The sequence below is a fragment of the Muntiacus reevesi genome, chromosome 2 (genome assembly GCF_963930625.1).
Source record: "Muntiacus reevesi chromosome 2, mMunRee1.1, whole genome shotgun sequence".
Lineage (NCBI taxonomy): Eukaryota > Metazoa > Chordata > Mammalia > Artiodactyla > Cervidae > Muntiacus > Muntiacus reevesi.
In genome coordinates this window covers 15,926,673-15,947,721 of record NC_089250.1, presented here as the reverse complement: position 1 = coordinate 15,947,721, position 21,049 = coordinate 15,926,673, and the positions used below count along the sequence as shown (strand labels likewise).

The following is a 21,049-nucleotide window of genomic DNA, read 5'->3' as shown; positions in this document are numbered from 1 at the left end:
TGGATGGTGACTCCACCACCAGCTCTGCAGGAGCTTTTCTCAGGCCATAACTCCATCCCTCATTCCCTCCAGGGCCCTTATCCCCTTACCAATCCCCTCCCCACCTCATTGTACTCCTTGATGGGAAGGTTCCCATTTGTTTCAGGTTATAGTTTTTAAAGAGGTGAAGTTATTGGATGGAACACATTTGGTAGACTAAATATGCCACAGGTGGCCAGTTTGGGAAATGACTCTTGAGCACATAAGACCACTTTGCTCAGCTCTGCCCTGGGTAGAGATATTGGTATTGAGCAGACCCTTCCAGCTCTTCCACCCCCATCACCCACTGTATCTCATTCTCCTCCAGGACAGACCTTTAAGCTCTAACCAGGAAGACATTGTGTCTGAATAGCACTGAGCTCAGTGAAGGACTTGTCTTTGGATCTTCAGTCTATAGTAACCCTGCATGGGTGCTGTGGTGACACAGTGTCCCTTGTGGGGAGAGAGTGTTGTGTTTGGACATCTACTCTTGCTGCTTTGGAGTTTCTCTCTACTTGGCAGATATGCCAATCAAGGCCGACTCCTGGAAACAGGGCCATGGACTACTTCTCTATAACTACCCGTCCTGGCCTGAGTACCTCACATGGGGTAGCTGCTTCATACCCGTCTTTTGAACAAGTGACTGATGAGTGGATTGTGCTCTATCTTTGTGGTGTGATAGCTGTTGACAAGTTGGGACACATCATGTGGATTCAGGTGCATTTCCTGGACGCCTAGAGCCACACAGCATCTGGGCAGCAGCATGGACTGCCTGCCTTCAGGGCTGTTCCTAGGAGTCAGTTGCGCTGTGCTGCTTGTGGGCTGGCGGGGCCCCCTCCAGCTCCAGGCCTACCCTGGCAGGTTGAACAGTGGCTGCAGCTGAGAGGGTGAAAGGGTGCTGACCACTTCTCAGGAGTGCCTTGGCTTTCAGTGTCTTTACTCACAGCTTTCTGTTGAATTGTACTCGGTTCAGTGGTCTGATCTCTTGAATATTAAACATCTAGGGATAGTCCCTAGATTGAAAAATGTTCCTGAGAGGGCTCAAAATTTAGCTTAGTAAAAGTTGACAGTACTACTCAAGGAGTTTGACCTAATTACAGAAACATCCTTCCAGTCAGGACCGAGTAGCTGATGAGCTCTGTGGCAACAAGGCAGAACCTGTGTGTTTGGGACCCACAAGCAGATCAGTGTTCCTCGTCCCCATCTGTGCCCCAGGCCTCCCACAGTGGCTCCTGACTTCCACCACCAGATTCCACCATCCTCATCCCAGACTGTAATCAGACTTCTCTCCACAAATAGCTCCTGAGTTGTCCGCTTAACAAGGAATGCTTCTCCCCGCCCTAGCAAGACCACCTGCTGCATTCATCCGCCCACCTGTCCGTCCACCTGGTGGTTCTGAACACTGGCTGTGTGGCAGGCACTGTGTTGAGGCACTAGGGATACAGAGATGAATGAGACATAGTCACCGCCTTCACTCACAGCCTAGCAACATGTAAACAGCACACAATAAATAGTGAACGTCATGATATGTCAGACAGTGAACTATGGGAACACAGAAGCAGTAGAGAGATGAGGAAGGGAGAGGAAGGAGAGACTGATTCCGAAGACAATAAATACATGTCACAGAGCTGAAGTAACAGTGACACTTTCTTAGGACTACCCCCATCTAAAGCAGTGAGTTTTAATCTTTGTGCTTTTAGTAGCAAAACTGTGTCTCTAAATAAAATTCTACTTGGATCACCAGTAACCAAAACAAATAGAAGCAGTTAAGCTGGGGGTGGGGTGAAGTGGTCTAGAGAGCTCTGTGCTTGGCCTCATCCAGGCTTCTGAGCCCTGGCCCTGCTCCTCCTGAGGTGCTCAGAGACATACCGGCTCTGGTGCCGCCCTGAGGACACACCTGTGCCTTGGAAGGCTTGTTACAGGTGTATCTCCAGGTGATTTTTGTCATTCCCACCTAGGACCTAAACTGGAAAGCTAGGCTTTTCTTTTGGGTAAGAAGTATGTAAGTATAATACTTAAAGATAGGAAGGGGTGGATTCAAATGAGGAATCAGTTTCCTTTTCTGAGAATGGAGTTAGTTGTTACCCAAGGCGTAGGGCAGCCTAAGGGAGGGCCTGCCTCTCGTGTACAATCTCTTACAGTGCACCTTATTAGTGCACAACCACTGTCAAGGTTGGCCTTACTGAGTACTTACAACATGATGGACCATTATCACAAGTGTTTTGTAAATATTGGCTTAGTTAATCCTTCTAACAGCCCTCTGCACTTGGTATTATTTTTGCATCAGTTTTGCCAGTGAGGAAATGAAAACATGTAGAGGCTACACAGGTGATGGGTGCTGGTGCTGGCATCCCCACGGAGGCACGTGGCTCCAGAGGGCACCTAGGCATGTTCTCCACCTTGCACGCCGGCTTCCAGACTGAGGGGCCACCTCACATCTCAGAGCTGGGGATTTTATTTGGGGCTTTAACTGTAATTGATAAGTTGCAGATCACAGGCCATGTCTTTTATGTTTATGTATGTATGTAATGTACATATTTATATATTTTTTATTCGTAAAAACATCCTTCAGATGTGGGCAGGCAGTTGGTGCCAGGTGGCTTTGCTGCCAGTAGAGAAAGTTTCAGAGACACGGTGCCTTCCCCCTAAAGCAGCTCCCACCTCATGCCGTTGCTCTGAGCTGGTCCCCAGCATGTAGCTCTTGGCCGGTGAGTTCTGGCTCAGAGACGATGGAATTGGGGCTGCAGGCTCAAAAGGGGCATTTATTGGTGTTCGTCCTTTCTTCCCTGAGGCTCAGAGCCTGTCTTCCCATTATTGCCTTGCATGTGTTCTTTTTCACAAAGAGGATGCTTTCTAGCTGTGAGACTGATGCTGAAGGCCACCCACTCTTCAACACCTGAGCCCAGTTCATGTAGACCAATGGTTTTCAAAATGTTAACCTTTTTAAAAACAGAATCTCTGCCCCAACCTTAAACTGCATGAGCTCCAGCAAGTGCATCAACTTTGGCCCTTGGACTTTGGTACTCTTGACTGTTTCTCTGATCTCTCACTTTCGCTGAAAATTTTGGTTTTGGTCACAAATATGAATTGGAGGTGTAGGGTGGGAGGAGGCAGAGACTGGAAGAATAATTTTGGATTATCTGGGGATTTTCATTGACTGTGCTGTCTCTGTCCCTCATTATCGGGGATGAATAAGGTTGGTTTTATAAAGGATTAGCATGCCTGTGCCATTTTGCAGGTAGAAGTTTAGGACTTTTTCTTCGAATCAAACACTAAGCAAGAAAAACAAATCTAACATAAAACCTCAAAGCAAAGAAGAAAATCCAACAGAAAATGCCATTCTGTTCAGACTTATGGCCCATAGGAAAAATATCAAAAATATTCCTTCAAAGGGCTGAGCAGCAGGCCTCCCATTTAAGCTTTGCAACTGTTATAGGATGTCTCTCTCACATGTCACTTTGAAATTTTACCCTTCTCATCCTGAGTGATCAAACCCCTTCTCTTGCTTTCTTTCATTTTGCAGTCCTGAATAGACCCGCCGTTGCTCTCCAGCAGGGTATGGTTTTAGTGTCATCTCATTTTGGAAAAGCATTGATGCCAACCAGCAGTATTCTTGGATCTGCCTTTCTTTTTCGTCCCCTTTCTTCTGAGCCTAAAGAGATCACATTCAGAAAGGCAGTGGGGTTTTCTAGGTCAGGGCAGATTCTGGATGCTTTCCAGGGGTCTCTTGGTGGTGAAGGGATTGCTTTCTTCTGCCGCCCCAGATTTGCCACGGCCACCAGTAAGGGAATGGTTTTCCAGATGTCTCTTGCTAAAATACACTCGGAAGAACTCCCCCCACCCCACTCCACTTTGTTTCCAAAGTCAGTTTATTAAATATTAAGTCATAAAGCCAGTGATTGTAATTTTAATGAAAAATATCCTGTATCACTCAAGACAGAAAAGAACAAAAATACCCCTTAGAAACACTGCTTTGAAAAATAGTTAACATTAACTTTACACACAACGGAATCCTTTCTTAAGCTTTATTTAAGAAATCGAGTACTATATAGTTCAATATATATAAGACACATCCAGTATTGTGTTCCTGATAGCAAGTGCATAGATTTTGTTAAGATATCATTTTCACTCGATATAAACGTTTCATGGTCACATGAAGATAATATTCCCAGTGATTTTGCCCAAGCATGAGAGGAGAAAACAGAACACAGCAGAAATAGTGAACTACAACAGAGATGAAAAACAAAAACAGCGAATTAGCAGAACAGTCGATTCCTGATAAGTGAATAAGCTGATTGGTCACAATGTTTTTATTCACTTATCAGGAATGATTCACAGTACATTAATGTTCACTGTGTCTCCTAGCCTGCCAGCTCAGAGTGCCTGCCCGAGGTTGCTCAGAACTGCTATGGGCTGTGCAGACGTGTGACTTCTGTTGGCAAAGTCAACGCTGACAGGCCTGTCATTTCCCAGTGCGGTCTGTGCATGGCAGGCAAAGATGCCTTGCTGACACTGCAGTGGTGTTTTACAGAATCAAGAGGGTAAGTGTGAATTTAAGCAGGGACCAGCTTTACATCATACATGCTTAAGGGAGCTAGCATTTTAGTCCCCTTCTTTGGAGAATTATTGTTTTCGTTGTTTTTCCAAAACAACAAAAATTCTGGTTTGTCTTTCCCTTCTTTTACTTAGCGTGAGTATTTTGTCTTGTGCCAGATGGTGGATGTAGATACTTGTATGACTTAAATATTGAAAAAGTAAACACTCACATCTTGGAAAGAGTTGATCACCCTCTTTACACCCTTCTCCCCTCCCTCACACCCTCCACCCCTGCAAAAGTATTTACGAGAAAGAAAGGAAATCACACCCTTAGCACTCTTTTCCCCACTAATGTAAGCAGTGGGTTTTCAGAGGCAGACTGATGAAGGCTCTGATGAGGTTTAAAGCAGAAGTATTGGCAGGAAGTCAGCTCCCATCTGTGCGGGTCTGGAGCTAGTAGAGGCTACTTCGCTGAGGTGTTCGGCCTATGTGGGAAACAGCCTCCGCCTCACCCAGCCCCTGTGTGCTGTGCCGCCAACTAGAAAAGAGAGTCTAGGGCTCAGGGGCTGCCGAAACCAGAGGGCGAGGGGCCTGAGCACCTGCAGGGAGGATCTCGTTGGCAGCCAGGGGATGGCTGCCGGTGCCGGGTGGCCTGAGTCAGACAGAGCTTGTGCGTCTGAAGAGTTGGAGGGAGAGAATGAGACAGGCAGCAGACGTCAGTGGAATCTTGTAAGAGCACTTGGAAAGCAATCAGATTCCTGAGCAGAAGAGATGGGCAGAAAGGGAGGAGGGCCTGTGGCTTCAGCTTTCGAGGGTGTACAAGGCTTTCTACAAAGTATACGCTTTCAGGAGGGAGTGTGTGGATGTATATGGCATTCTTGGTTTTCATGTGGAAATGGATGATGTATTATGAAGACTTGGGCATGAGACGCTTTACCTTTCCCCCTCCTACCCGACTGGACTGAGTAGAGCTTCCATTTGAGCCCTTGCAAGTATTTTCTCTTCCATTAGTTTTAATAATTAAAGCTGCTCTTGGATTCAGTTAGCTCTTTAAAATAATTTACTTTTCTACACTATCTATTGATTGATGGCAATGCATGGATTTAATGCCTTTCATATCTATTCACCAGGTAAGTAAAGTTTATTTTCTTCCCTTAAGGAGCTCACCTTTTTTAAAAAATGTGACTGGCATCTGAGAAGACTTTGATGGTAATGATAGGGCTGTGGACTCATGGGTAGATAGAAGAAACCCCAGCTCTGCTGTCTCTCTCCTGACGTTTCTTAAGGTTATGCAGCAAAGTGGCAGCCATTTTTATTGGGTGTTAAGAACTGCATACACATATCAAGAGAAGAAGAGAGGTGGGCAGAGAGCAGAGGAGAAGAGAGAAAGTGCAATGTACCAGTGTGGTCAAAAGACCGGACAAGGTCTTGGCAAATCTGACTCTGTAGGCAGTTATGTAGGTGGACCATAGACATAAGTCTTGGAAGCAGTGGTTAAAATAGGCTTTTGTACATAAATCCGAGGTGGCTGGTGTGTAGTTCCCCCTTCCCCAAATCAGATATTCACTTAGGTGGAATCGACTGTATCTTTTTACACAACATATAGAAAAAAAACAGATACGTGAAACAGTGAGGTGTGTAGATGTATCACCAACATACAATGACTACCAACAATACAACACTCAGAGAGAGAAACAAGTATTAGGAAAATGGTTTAATATTGGAGACAGAAGCAAAAAACTGCATCACACAATAACATACGTTACAAAAATAAGTTTGACTGTTTCAACTACACGGTTATGTTCACAATGAGGACAGAAGAATCAGAAAAAACTTTGATCTAAACAGCAAAAAAGCAAACCCCTAAAGTTTTAACTAATACATTTATCCACTTAAAGTGACTGAGTACTTCTAAATCTAATTACCTTATTGTGTAACTGCACAATACAGAATAAAAAGTGAAACTTACCGCTGTATTTTAAGACAAAATTCTAATGCTAGATATAAGCAAAGGGAAAAAAGAAATTAAGCCAAAGTTTTTAATTCTCAAAAGAAAAGCAACTTTCTTTCTACCAACCAGAAATCAAACTTGAAATCAGTCATTGTCAGGGGGCCCACTAGAGTAAGCCACAAAAATTTCCATTTTTTTTTAATCTCCAGTATAAAAAGTTCCACTGGTACAAAATGCAGAAGTACAATCAGTTGTAGAAATAGGAAAGCCTGCGTTATTTTTTTTTTTTTTGGCTCAAATTCCATCAAACAACAAAATCCAAATGCATCAATAAAACAAACAATACTCAAATGGTCTTACAGTTTTCCACTAGGTTGCATTAACTTTGGCTTTTCTCAGACAATATTTAAAAACTATTTTGTAATTCTAAACAAAATGATATTATTAATCTACAAACAACAATTCTCACAGCACAAAAAAACACATACATTTTTTTGTATGACATTATTCAAAAAGGTAATGAAACTACAGGTTTTTTTAAAATTTTATTTCTTCTTAATTAGCACTTAAGATAATTAAAAACAAACAGTAAAATGAATCCAGAGTAGCACAAGCCAAAGAACTATAACCCCTATGGTGAAAGAAAGATGAACTTGTTACGCCTTTGAGGACTGCCATTTGATTGCAATTCTCTAATTTAGTTTAAAAATGACTATTCTCTACACTTGATTTTTAAAAAAGCAGTTTCCCTGTGTGTGTTCTTCTGGCACAGGCCCTTCGCACCCTTGCAGCTTTTTCCTTTTGATATTAAAAGAGAAAGTGAAGAAAAGGACAACTTGTCTTTGAGGAGGGCTCTTTTTAGCAATGAAACATGCCAAAAAAAAAAAAAAAAAAAAAAAAAAGACCTTCCCCCTAACCGTACTGTCTTGGTTGCCTGTAGAATAAACACTTAGCTGTAAGTGCCCGCCCTGAGCCACTTGTCAAGTGCACTCAGCTCCTCTGGGGGAGGGGGAGGAGGGGGGCATGGAGCCCTCTGGCTTCAGCAAAGAAGTGGGAGAAGATGGCTTAAGGGTTATGTATAACTGATGAGAGATTCTGAATGAAACAGTCTAGGAAATTCAGATGGTGTTGCCTTGTGTTCTTACACGTGTATCTGTGTTACCACCGTATCGTATATACGAGAGAGACATGTGCGATAACCTTTATTATTCAGCTGCTTGCTGCAGGAAGTACAAAATAGCCCTCGAAGGATGAAGGAAGGCCCCAGCAGTAGTAAACACGTGTGAGGATAATACAGGTCATTTCATTGTAAGTGCATGTGCTGTAAGAAGGAAACTTTTTTTTTTTTTTTGCATCATTAGAGGCTAGTCCTTTCCCTCCCAGGGCTATCACATCCACACACACAATAAACCAAACAGGGTGGTCAGTGGGAAATGGAGGGAGGAAGTGGAGCCAGCAGTTTCTGAACTCCATTACAAAACAAAGAAGCTTCCAAAAAAGGTAGGAGTTTGAGTGGGTTGCAGGGATGACTCAGGGTTTGTCAGGACAGCAAGAGACCTGTTCACATGAAGTCAAAGAAATATGGCACTTTAGAAAATGGCAGCAGGAACTGGTTCTGGGTATTTGGTCAGTAACTGTGATGAAGAACTGAGTTTGCCTTGAATGGTCAGTCCCCTTTAGATGCAGTCAGTTCAGAAGAAACAAAAAGGCAGGGAAAGGATGGTCAACGTCTAACTCCAGACACGTTGCTTATTCAGAGGTATCCACTGGGGTCGGAAAATCCCCAGCACAATGGCTGATAAGAAACATTACCTTGGGAATAAGTAAGAAACGAAAGCAAAATCCCTCCAAAGACTACCCCATCATCACAGAGTGGTTTACCTGGACAGGTGCATGATGTTACTGTAAACTGGAACATACTGCTCACCTGACCTCAAAAGCAGACTGAATTTAAGGTTTATTTAGGTGCTTGACCCTATCTACCATTCCTGTTTATCTCGTAAACTCTCTTCCTTTTGAATGTCAACCAAAGGATAAAAAAGTAGGAAAGACAGAAACAACTGAAAGATATATGCAGAAAAAGAAATCCAAATTAGAAACACCCCAAAACAAACGGAAATGATGACAGTATAAAAAGTTATCAACATTCCAGATAGCTCTGGGTAGAAAGGGTTAAAAGTTCAAAACTTTCTCACCTTAGAGGTTTCCATATATCATGAAGAAAATACATTGTGAGGTTGCCGTCACAGCATTGATGTGCAGAGTGGTTAAAAAAGTGAGACATGGGCACTTATACAATGTCTTACAAAAAACATCATAGAGAAATAACAAACAATAACAATTTCAGGCAACAAGACCACAGGATAGCAAGTTAACAAACTTTTTAACCTTTTTTTTTGTTTTTTGTTTTTTAAATATTAGGGATTTATACAAAACACATAATAAAATACCCATGTTATCAAATTACTTCTCACAAGAAACACACTGAAGCTCTAGGAAGGAAGTACCTTTGGAATTTGGCACTATATATTTTCACTTTTTTTCTTTAAAAGAAAAAAAAAAATCACATTTTGCTGAACACAAACACATCTAAATAGTCCACAATTAAAAAAAAAATGACATCAATGCTTTACAAGCCAACACAAAACTTATTCTGGAATAGGTTTTTTTTTCCCCTCACATGAAATTTTTTTTTTTTAAGCAAACAACTTTTTTTTTGAAATTCTTTTTTGTTTTAAGTAAACCAATTCTAAACTTGTCTTATCAACAAAGAACATTAAGACCATAAGACTCATGATGAAACCACAACTTAATTCACAGAAGCACCAACGTAACACAGTTTACAGTAACCTTTCTCCTGTACATTGAAACAGTATAAAATATAGGTAATTTCATGTGCATTAAACCATGGATTGTCTAACTGTGAGTCAGTTCAGCAAAAGGTGACACAAATAGGTAGCATTTGCCCCAAAACAGGGTAAATATTTTTCTTATACTAATCTACAAAAAGTGGTTCTATATATATATCTTAATGAGAAAGTGAGCCACCTAAAATGGCCTTATCAAAAAACTTTACACTGCCTGAAAAATGTAAAAACTATTACAGACCTCTAGAGACTTAAAATCAGACAGTTTTTTTCTCAAACTGTTTTTGGAAGTAGTCTGTTAGAAACCAACATTCTGTGTCCCTGGACACATATTGCTATTGTTACCAGTGACCGGGAAGAATGCCAATCCCTGTATAATACTTTCAAGTCTGTTTTATGAAAAGAAAAAAAAAAAATAAGGAAGAAACATTTTTGCCACAGGTTTTTTTCTATAATTAATTTGTCTAATAATAAATTTCAGTCTTGCATGAATGCAGCAATGTTTTTCACATTGACTTCCCAGAATTCATAGCTAGATGAGGTCACATGCAAATTTCAAAGGTCAAACTAGATCAAAGGTCAGTAGGAGAACCAAATATGATGTGAGGTCAGAAAGACATCAGAAACAATGACGGGACGATGAAACTTTTTTGAGACGCCACAGGGACATGCTAGGCAAACGGTGAACTAACGGGCATGAAGATGTCTAGGGAGAAAACAGGGAGAGTAAAAAGTTACACAGAATCTACGCAGCAGCAACAAAATCACTCTTCAGGGTGCAGGAGAGAAACTAATGCAAATCTTGGGTCATTAGGGGGTCTACGAGCCATCCACGTATTTGCATTTCTTACACTCCTATCCACAGCACAATGGCACCCAAGAGAATCCATCCAGAGAGGGAGAAGGGATGGATTCTGGGTGTTTTGGGGTGAGGGACTGGCAAGGGATGGGGAGAAGAGGGTCCAGTTTCAACGAATGTAACAGACGGGAAAGTCAGACGACCAAACTGTAAACTAGGTAATGGAGGTTACGAACAAAATCATCAGACAGATACAAACACCGAGAGGATAAAGCATGAACTTTAGGCCCAGGGTTCAACGGTGAAAAAAAGCCCGTTCCTAGAATGATTCCTCTAGAGACTACTTCAGAAGAATCTAGCTAGCACAGAGAACTGCTCTTCAGGTACCCAATAAGTTAACAGTAGGCAATAAATAGCTTCCATTATTTCTGAGGCAGTAAAAATTTTGTACAAAAATAGAAATGCTTTTTTTACAAATAAAATTTACAGGCCTGTGGCTTTCTTTTTTATTTATGTATTTATGTATTATTTATTTATTATTAAATTTATCTTTCAAGAAACATCAAGTATTTTCACTCATTTTTAATTTTTAAACCCTGTAGCTTTAAGAAACAGATCTCTAAATCTTTTTTTTACATTAATCCTTTCTAAAAACTAAAATAAAACAATAACAAAATAGACAACCAGTGTAATAATCTGACCAATAAATGTCATGTTTCTTTGAACCCTAAAATAAAATCCTACTTATTAAAACAAACCAAATGTAGTGGAAAGACATTTTGTGTTGTTAATTTTAAGTGCTTCTCCTGGCTTTTCTCTGGCGCTATGCCACCACCTTACCCTCTATAAACAGCTGGTGCCCCCCTGTGGGGTGGGCGTGGGCAGGAGGGGCGAATTCTCCAGGCAGTGCTCTGGGGCACAGGGGTCTCAGAGTTAGAATTGCACGTTAGCCTTTGTTTGCCTTGTAAATTCTCAAGATGTCATTTATTGTATACGTGTTTTTCTTTAAAAAAAAAAAAAAAAGGCAAAAAACCCCCAAAACAAAACAAAAAAGGTTAAAGGAGATTCAAATTGCAAAACAAAGGAGAATACAGTGGCACAAGTGGAGGAGGATTTACTTGATAGAAACAAGGTAGCCGAGTTTAGTTATGGCGAACTGGGTGAGGGGAGGGGGGGGAAATGGAGGCCTTATTGTAAAAATAACCGTCTCTCTTGGTAAAAGTTGGCAATGTGGTCCTCCTCTGCCTTTCCTGTAGAGCCCAGGCTGGCTCGTGGGACTTACCCTAAGAAAGCTAAAATAAGAGCAGGGAGCCTCTGGGGGGAGGATCAGTAAGGTTTGCTGTCGTTTTTGGAGCGCTTCAGCTGGACCTTCAAGCGTTTCATGCCAATCTGAAAGCCATTCATAGCCTGGATAGCAGCTTGTGCAGACACGGGATTGTCGTAGCTAACAAAACCTGGAAGACACGAGGGGAAGAAGGGCGGGAATCAGGATGGAGAGGCAGGGGTGCAGTGCAGGGTGGCTGGAGGTTTCTGCAGGTGGGAGTGACGGGGCCCAACCTGGGGTCTCGGGTCAGCTCTACTCAATTCGCGGTTGTGGTTTAGGGGCAGCACGGGAAACATCCACGGTGAAGCAGTGGAGGTGACTGGCTGTCATGAGAACAAAACCCCTCTGCAGAAAGCTAGAACCTCACACAGCACTGTCCTGAGTCAGTTTAGTCTGTTGACTAATTCCAGTCAAATCTGTTTGTGTCAGAGTCCCTCAGAATCCTCCTCCAAGAGTCTCCAGCATTATCAGTGCATGCAGGGCCCTCGAAGCGCCCCAGAGGCTCCAGGCCCCAGCCAGGTGAGGTTTAGCGGCATGATAATTAAGGGAAGGCAACTGATGTGCTGCCAAAGACCCGGACTGTTTTCATTCCAGTTCTCCATGGATACAGGATGGGGTCAGCGGATTAACTCTAGAATAATTTGTACTTGATTTCTACCAATTGGAGCTATTACTGAGAGGAACCGAGGGGCCCAGGGGAAATGTTGGGCCATTCTCTCTATCTCAACTTCCATTTTCAAAGCTCCACTGAATTCACTAGAATGGAAATTGCTACTTTGTATCCCCAAGTGTTTCTTGGAGAATAGTTTAAACAGCTCAGGGCTTAACAGCCATCCTAGCACATACTTCCCACAATTTTTCTCTGTACCAACACTCAGATACCTCTGACAACCACCTAAGCTCTGCCTAGACCTAGAAACAGAATTCTGACCACATGGTTTGTATTAGCTCTGGGGGTAGGGGTCACACGCCAAGGCTTCTTCAGTTAATGCTAGTGCAAAAGTGTTGCCCCCTACTTACTTTTGTTGTTGGAAGGAAGTGATACTGACTGGATTTCAACTCTGACCATCCACTGTTCAGGAGGTTTTATACCGTTTCTCCATCTACTAAGGAGAACATTCCTTTACGAGTTAGACGAAGAAAGGGACATAAATATACCTTTAGCAGAGTTCTTAACTGATAATAAGAGGCGTATAGTATAAGGCAGAATAGCTTCTCATAGGCTGGCTGTATGCAAAAAGATGGTTTAAGTTTTTATTAAATTTAAATTCCCAATAAATGTGATCTTGGATCTAAGACTTTTGCTGATATTCTTCTACATCTTAATCCAGAGGTAGCAAGATGATTAAAGAATGGAAGTGTGTCAAGGGAGAAATGGATAATGAAACCTGCCCAAGAGCTTAGGATAAAAAATGGGGTATGACTTATGACTGGCAGACCTGGGACCCCAAGCAGTTATGCGGTCTCACTGAGACACCTCGAGCTGAAAACACAGTGCCTAATGCTAAGTATAATCGTCTGCTACATTACTATGTGTTATTATACACACAGTGGTTAAGTAAGCTGTAGGCTGATACCCTTTTCAAGACAGTAAATATTTCCCCAAAATCAAACTGCAAAGTACAACCCTTTCCTATCGCCAAATAAGCTCAGACACTGTTTAGTGATGAGGACTATAAACGCCTGGCTGGAAGCCTGGGGCAGGGAAGCTTCCGGTGGTGAGCTCTTATAAAACACACGCGCACACCCTCTGCAACAACTTACTGTCCATTTCATTCTCTCATGAGCCATTACAAGGGCGTTTATACACTTGTAATGGGTTCAGGCTAACAGCCTTTCCACTTGGATAAAAACAGTGACTTTTAATGGCTGACACACCGATTCCCCTTAACAACAGAGGCTTCAGACCTTCCTGGGTGACGGCACAGAAATTAGAAGGAAGTCATGATAATGGAATTTTAGAAGCCAAAGCACTCTCTTTAGATGGGCTGCCCCATTACCCATCAGCCAAATACCAAGTCTGAGGTTCTGCCTCTTTGAGAACCACCCCCACCTGCTTTTCTTTATACCATAGACTTCTTTTCCTTTTCCTCTGGCCCATATCTGTTCTACTTAATCTTGTTTTGTGCTGCTGTTAGTACCTACGGCCAATGTGACTCATTAAATTGAAGGAGTGAGTAAAGCAACTGTTACACCTCAGACTGGGCCAGGACTTGCCACGTGAAGCACATATACCCTAGACATTTGAGCCTCTAAACTACTGTGGGAAACACGAGGGTTCAAAACATAAAACGAGAACTAGATTTAATAAATGCTCACTTCCTTTGTAAAACATTAGGGCATGCAGGGAGCCTGCCCTCCTCTCTCTGGGAGGCAGAGTCCAGGCTGCATGGAGGAGGCTGTGACAGCTCAGGCCACCACAGATCGGGGCTGTCCAGTGTCCTGAGACCAGTGTCTCTGGGGTGCTCTGCCTGCCCAGGCCGCCACTGCAGATCCGATGCACCGCCAGACCGCAGCCTCTCACGTCACCATGAGCTAAAGCCGGCACCGTCCCTGTGCCCGTGAGCTGTGGCGGTGGGAGTGGCGTGAGCGCTTCCCTGCCGTGAAGGCATGTGCACTCAAGTGTGTGCACGTTTATGTACCACCAGATGCTGGACCATAAGCACCCCCCCACACCCACAGCACCTGAGTCACAGTGAAGGGGACGGGATTCGTGCCAAGCGTCTGGTGCCCCTCTGGGTCATGACAGCCTCGACCACACCACAGTCTCTCAAGCGTCTTTCCGTCTGGGAAAGCTCGTCATTTAGACTATGGGGCCCAGAGACCGACGCTGCTCTACAGGGAGGACATTAGTTCCCAGTAGTGAGATCCCTGCACAGTACAATATAAAGCATCACCTGCTCTGTGGGCATTCAGTTTCCCAGATCGTTCCTTTTTATTTAGCCCCTTTTCCTCTTCCAGTTGAGATGACTTTGCCTAGTCTGCTTACTGGATCTAGAGGGCCAGGAACCACCACACACACTGGAGGCCCTGTCCTGGCGTCTGGAATACTGGCCCATCATACTTTCCCTCCCAGGACTCCTTACTGGGAGCGCCCTGTAATGTTCTAACTGGGTTTCTTTTGCATACCAAAGCACTTGCTCAGATTGGTCTGTTTGTCAATGAAGACTTTAGCAGAGATAACATTTCCAAAAGGCATGAACATCTGCAGGATGTCCTGGTCTCCAAACTCCTGTGGAAGGTGGTAAATAAAGAGGTTTGCACCCTCTGGACCTAAAGAGGAGGAAGAAAAAAGAAATCAGAGTAAGGTATTCTTCACTTCTTAGTTTCCAAAGCTGCTGCTGAGGAATGTTTTAACAACAGACAGGCTAAGCACATGGCTTCCTCTCCTGCTGAGCAAGACTGGAGACAGACAGATGTCCCGTGCTGGTGTGTCCTTTAGGACGGGAGTCATATCTTTCTGATTTCCAAAGAGACACCAGTGAAGAATGGCGTCCTTCTCATCTATAATCTGTGGGTCACATTTGCTTACTGTGCGTGAGCACATACTTTGTCTTCCTGGGTGTGAAGGTAGCAGTCATGGGGTGGAGTGGAGGGCAGAATTAAGGTGTGGGTTTTTCCTGAGTGGCGGCTGTGTTTTGTAGCACATAGTATATACTTGTCTCTTGGAGAGAGTATCCTGTGTATTCTACGCAAATTGCAGCAATTTAGACATAATGGATATAGCCGTAATGCTGCCTGGATTTCTCAATCATTTACCTAATTATCCATCCAGTTTTGATCTGGCAAATCGCTTAACACACAGTCTAATAATCATCTTTATTAGAAGTGACTGGCAGTGAGTCAAGGCAGGGAAAAATAGGTAGCCAGAGTTGCACAACTGTGATCGGAAGGATGTCCCTGGGAGTTAGCCTTGCACAGAGTGTACGAGGTACAGAAGCTGCTCAAACACTAAGTGAGCTTCACTCTTAACCATCTCTTCCAGAAATATGAGGAAGGGCAGAACAGGGGAGAGCTCAGCTGCACCAGAGAGGAAAGCTCTCAAATGAACTTTACTTTCATTCCATTCTCCCATCTCTCTAACTCCCCGCATAAGAAGTATCTGCAGCTTAGAGAAAGCAAAAAGGAGGGACTCCCAGCGACCTGATGGCAGACAGTCACCTTCTCATACGTAACAGGTAAGCATGCTTTCCAGGTCAGAGGGTGTTCGGGGGCATGGCAGATCCTCCTGCAGAGGTTCTGGGGAGGCCCCGCAGCTGGACGCCTCTGGGATGTTCTGGGCACGGTGTCTGGGAGGAGGGGAGCTCATCCAGCTGGTGAAGTGGCCAAGCCACTGGTTCCTGGGACCTGAACTGACCTTCACGGGAGAAGAGCCAGGACTGCCTGTGTCCCTGGGAAGCCCCAGGGGACGTGGTGCAGTGGGTCCCCAGGGGCTGTGGGGAGCATGTCTATCTGAATGGGTCGAAGAAAAACAAAACTGGGGTAGAAAGAACTTTGTAAAAATATAAAGGATAAACATCCTTGCAAAGAAAACTTAAAACAAGTTTCTTTCCACACACACAATCATAGAAGAAAAAAGTATCGTAATGAATGCAACTTTTCACAAGGAGATGTTCTTGGAACAAATTTCTGAAGCCACAGAGATGAAGCATTTCCTTGTTACTTAAGTGTTAATGAGGCTACTTTAATTTTATGTGTTGCTCACAATTTCCAAGGACATAGCCAGTTAAGAGATGCAGTTTGTATCTAAAGGGACACAATTACAGGGTTTATGTCCCCAGATGTTTCCTGGTTTAAAAAAAAAAAAAAACTAAAAGAAGTCAACACTTAACATAAATAGATGCAAAAGCAGAACCCAGGAGATGGATGTTCTCAGAGCCGCCATGCAGTGTGTGGAGCAGGAGACCTGGTACTGCCCAAACTGGTCGTGCCTCTAAAGAAAAACTCCAGATGCACAGTGAGAACTAATGGGGCCCAATCTGAATTGTGAAGTGATCTCCCCTCCTCAAGCCCAGGGAGAAAATGCAGTTTTAATGCACTATGACAGATTACTGGCTGCACACGGGCAGCCCTGGCCTTCTCGGATGCAGTGCCTTCTGAATGTGTCTGGGCCAGACAGGGGACCAAGAACATTGGAAGAAAGTAAATAAACCCAGGGAGGCACTGTCTTCTCCCTCATCACCAAGAAATACTTGGATTTTGCCAAAGTCGTTAACACAAAAATGAGAAAGAGGTGACTTGGCATGGAAAATCTCTTAACATTCAGTGAAGGTGGCTACTGCCAGATGCCAAGGGCAAAGAAACAGTTTTTAGAGGGTCACCCTCTGTATCTTCCTTCCATCTCCCTTCAGTGAGAAACCTGCTGACCAACCATGCACTTCGTGGGCTTCCGCTACACCTGACTGACTTGCCAGAGCTCATCGAGTTGTGTCATTGGTCCAGCTGGCTGGCACCGAGTTCTTATTTCTCACAGGGCCCCAGGGCCCCTGATGCAGCAGGAAGCACTGTGGGTGCCAGCATCTTGTTGGGATCTGGGGGCTCTACCTACTGTGAGTGTGTGCGCGCGCCTCCTGCAAACTCAGGGAGATGGGAAGGTACAAAAGAGGTCAGAGACTATTTAGGAATGGCAGGAAAGGTGATCAGGTTGCCTGAATTCAGATCTGTAGGGATGCCTAATGCTTCAAAGTCTTAGCTGGGAGAAATATTAAAACCATTTCTTTACAAGGCCAGACTGGTTCACTTTCCTATGGGAAAATATATACCAAGGTCCATGACTAAATACATCAGATTGACTGTGCTTCTTAATTAGAGAACTATGGAATAGGAAATCTAAAACTCTCTTTAGCAGTGGAATTCATTGTGGCGTTTTTCTTTCCTTCTCAGTATTACTTGCCTTTTAAATTATGCTTTAGTTACGCTAATGTCGTGCTGGGCTTTGTCACTCAGTTGTGTCTGACTCTGCGACCCCATGGGCTACAGCTCACCAGGCCCCCCTGTCCATGGGGCGTCTCCAGGCAATAATACTGGAGTTTGTAGCCATGCCCTGCTTCTCAGGATCTTCCCAAGCGAGGGATCGAATCCAGGTCTCCATCATTGCAGGTGGATTCTTTACTGTCTGAGCTACCAGGAAAAGATGGTTTAAATTTGCTGAGTACACGTTAACAGGGTGAGAAGATGATGACCAGAAGAGACATACGAAAAGATGGGAGATTAGAAAAAGACCTGACCTGAACAATCCTGAAACACCAACAAAGACTGAGCACTAACCCATGCTACTGGTAGCCTGCACGCCTATATATACATAATCTGGAGAGGCAGCATGTATTCTGAGTTATTTTACATTAATCCCAGAGGGTTAATTATTGCACAAGCAGTGCCTGAAACTCAAGGCACAGAAATTTAGGGCTCTGAGCTGGGGTGAAGCAACTTCGGGGCCCAGACTCTCCTAAGCCACTAACTTTCTAGTCTGCTGGTGCCTAATGTGATCCAGGTTACACAGTTTGCCTCAAGGTGATCCCTGCTGGGTGACGGGGAAGTGACCAGCACTCAGATGCACGCGGTGGAACTGGCTTTCCTGGTCTCTCCCGAGGACATGATTATCTCACAAGATATTTCCTACCACCCTCATCTGTTACTGTGGAAGTCAGACCTCAGAAAGAGGGACTGCCCACAGGCTTTCCTTGGGGAAGCTGAGGCATTTATGGCACGGGGTCTCCACACACCTGGGAAACGCAGCTGTCTGGACAGTTGTGCGAGCTTTAAAATAAACTACAATAACATCATAACTGAGAGGAAAGAGATTGGAGAGAGAAAAACTCAGATATTCAAGTTCCTTCCACTTTGGATGCTGTTACAGATAAACAGAAAAAAACCCTTAAAAAAACAAAACAAAATGACACGATCTTTAAAGTTGTGTCCCTTTTACAGTTCCCAGCTTGACAAAGTAAAACCATTCTACTGCTTATTGGACACCATGTTTAAAGTCAAAGTCTTCAGACAAAAACCAGTTTGGAACTATGGAGTGAGGATCAGAATGAAAAGGAATTTTAAAAATGTCTTCAGCACTTTCTTATCCTTGCTTCTTGTATGCGAAACAAGTCAGAAAGAGAATAAATATCTCAGTGCAGATTTTGCTTGAAAAGCAACTTCAGTCAGGAAGAAGGAACCAAAAGGAGGAAAGAGAGAAAGAGAAGCCCTCCCTATTCAGGCCAGTTCATTAACTGCTTTATAATTAGCCTTCATGTATTCTTAGCATTCGCTTCCTGATGTTTATTTTGCCTTATTGGCAGAGAAGCAAGGCAATCAATCACTTATTTGCTTCCCCAGAAGACCCTGACTAAACAAAGACCGGGTCGATCCTAAGAGTGGATTTTGTCATTAACCTGGGCACCATCGCCAACTGCAAGGCCAGCGTCCACATCACGGGGGGACGTGGACCCTGCAATAACCGGGTCTGCCAGTGCAGCCGCGCTGCACTGATGACTCAGCCTTCTAAGGAGGTGTCTACGTGGATGGGGAGAAAGGAGATGGCCCTTCTGATTCGGGAGAGAGGGCTCTTGGCAACGGTTTGGCGGCAGCAGCTACTAGGTGACTGAAGCATGGCACGCAGAGGGTGGGAGGTCCATCTGACCAGGGAGCGGGACAGGAAACGAAAAGACAGCTAGCAGGTTGCAGCAGAGTGCTCAGGCCTGTCGGATGTCTTAAACCGTGAGCAGGAGGCATGGAACAGCCATTCTTCTTCTCAGGACAGCGGCTCATCACCACTTCCTCGGGGCTCTGCTCCGGGCCGAACGCTGCCCGCGGGCTGGGTCGGGCACCCACCTTCCTTCTGGCTGCCGGCGGCGCTCTGCTGCTGCAGCAGGCTCTGGCTGTAGAGCGTGGGCAGCGCCGCGGCCGCGTACTGCTGGATCCCTGAGTAGGCCTGGGTGAGGGCGTCCATGGTGCCCGCCGTGCCATTCGTCAAGCCCGTGGCGCCAAGTCCTCCGTTCAGAGCCGCCATACCTGAGAGCATTTGAGCAACTTTACAAAAAACCCAACAATAGAGAAGAGAAACAGCACTTTTCATTAGTGCCTTCCAAAGGAAGTCAGAGAATCATTTGACACAAGTACGACAGCGAGTGCATGCAGCGACCACACCAGAGACACCAGCGCGAACGTAGCGACAGAGCCACGAAGGGACGAGCCGCCAGTAACGGCAGACACACAGCCACCACAGCCCCCTGAGCGACGGCGAGCCTCACCCCCAGGCCGGGGGGCGAGTTCTCCGAGGCACTACAGGTGGGCAGTACCTCCCAACTCCATGCAGGCTGCTACTGGCAAGACGGGCTCTCCCTTTGAAATAAGAGCCTTCTGCTTCTTACAGCTTGGAACCACGTAAGAAAAAACATTAGTGGCAGAGGCCTGTGACATCTGTACCCTCACCTCTAATTATGGGGTTCTTGAGGAGCCATGGGATGACCCAGGGGTTGAGAAAGGAAAGGACAGGCTGAACCTTCTCACCCTAAGCTGCCTGACGTGGAAATGGCTGGGAGGATGAGTGGTGTACTCAGTGAACTGCCAGTTCCACTGACTGGCTTCCTGATCAGCTGAAGGATGCTGTTGGGGATGAGGACCTTAGGGAGAATCGTGCTGATGAAGAATTAAGGTGCAGGAAAAAGTGCAGCTTCCTTCCCTCATTGAGGAGGACTGAAGCTGCTTATTCAGTGTGAAAGGCTAGAAAGGGGATGGGACCATTCTCAGAAGCAAACAGACACACACACACACACACACACACCCAAATACTAATTAGCGCCCTGGAACTGGGATTTCCAGCAAGGAGAGCATTCCACGCCATGTTTTCCAGTTAACTGAAGTGACCCTGTGTCTGGAGCGATCCTGGCTATTAACCCATGTGAACTGGGTGGCGGCCAGGACACTTTAAATTTTTTTCCTTGTCTCCTGGCTGCTCTTTTGCTCTGTTATGGTTGCTGACTGTGTCACTTTTTCCTGAATACTGAGTCAATTCAAGTATACTTTAATAGAGTGTGAACTTTTCAATGAACTCAGGACATGGAAGAGGTGACATCATAATTGCTTTGAGTTCCCTTTACGATTAAGACTTTTTTTTTTTTTTTTTTTGGTAAAGATCTGTTTCTGCAAAGAACTGAGTGAAAACATTAATGAAAATCGAAGGAATTAGGGCTATTAAGGATGTTAAAATAGCAAAGATGATTAACTGCGAAAAAATGGTAATAAGCAGTGTAGTGAAAATAGAGGACAAGAAAATAAGATGCTTAGATGTCATACAGAGGAGTCAAATGTCAGTCACCTCAAACCTCCATGCACATTTTTGCTTGCCATCCACAGGACACAGGGGAGAGGGGACATGTACTTACTCCATCATGCTCTGTTCTTCTGACACCTTCACCTCTTAGGTCAGAGGATCACACACAAGACAGGAATGAGAGCATGGCTTAACAGGAGAGGAATCTCATGGCGCCTCAGGGTGGTATTCTCCCTGGGGGACTTGCGGGGACAGTGCTGCCCCTGGGTGATGTTTGGGGTGAGGGTGGCCT

General features: G+C 44.5%; 1 protein-coding gene across 8 annotated transcripts in view; it reads right to left on the bottom strand.

The window, feature by feature from the left end:
- Positions 1 to 6,253: 6,253 nt before the first annotated feature.
- CELF2 (CUGBP Elav-like family member 2) overlaps positions 6,254 to 21,049 on the bottom strand; it is a 545,942-nt gene continuing 531,146 nt past the window's right edge. For 4 of the 8 annotated variants that reach the window (XM_065920970.1, XM_065920972.1, XM_065920973.1 and 1 more), the window contains 4 exons: positions 19,317 to 19,496; positions 14,625 to 14,768; positions 11,454 to 11,625; positions 6,254 to 10,078 (listed from right to left, as the gene is read on the bottom strand). In XM_065920970.1, coding sequence (XP_065777042.1) covers positions 11,498 to 11,625; positions 14,625 to 14,768; positions 19,317 to 19,496 — 452 coding nt within the window. In that variant the 3' untranslated portion in view covers positions 6,254 to 10,078; positions 11,454 to 11,497. Of the gene's footprint in view, positions 10,079 to 11,453; positions 11,626 to 14,624; positions 14,769 to 19,316; positions 19,515 to 21,049 lie in introns of all 8 variants that reach the window. The other 4 variants (XM_065920969.1, XM_065920971.1, XM_065920975.1 and 1 more) reach the window with 1 other exon arrangement.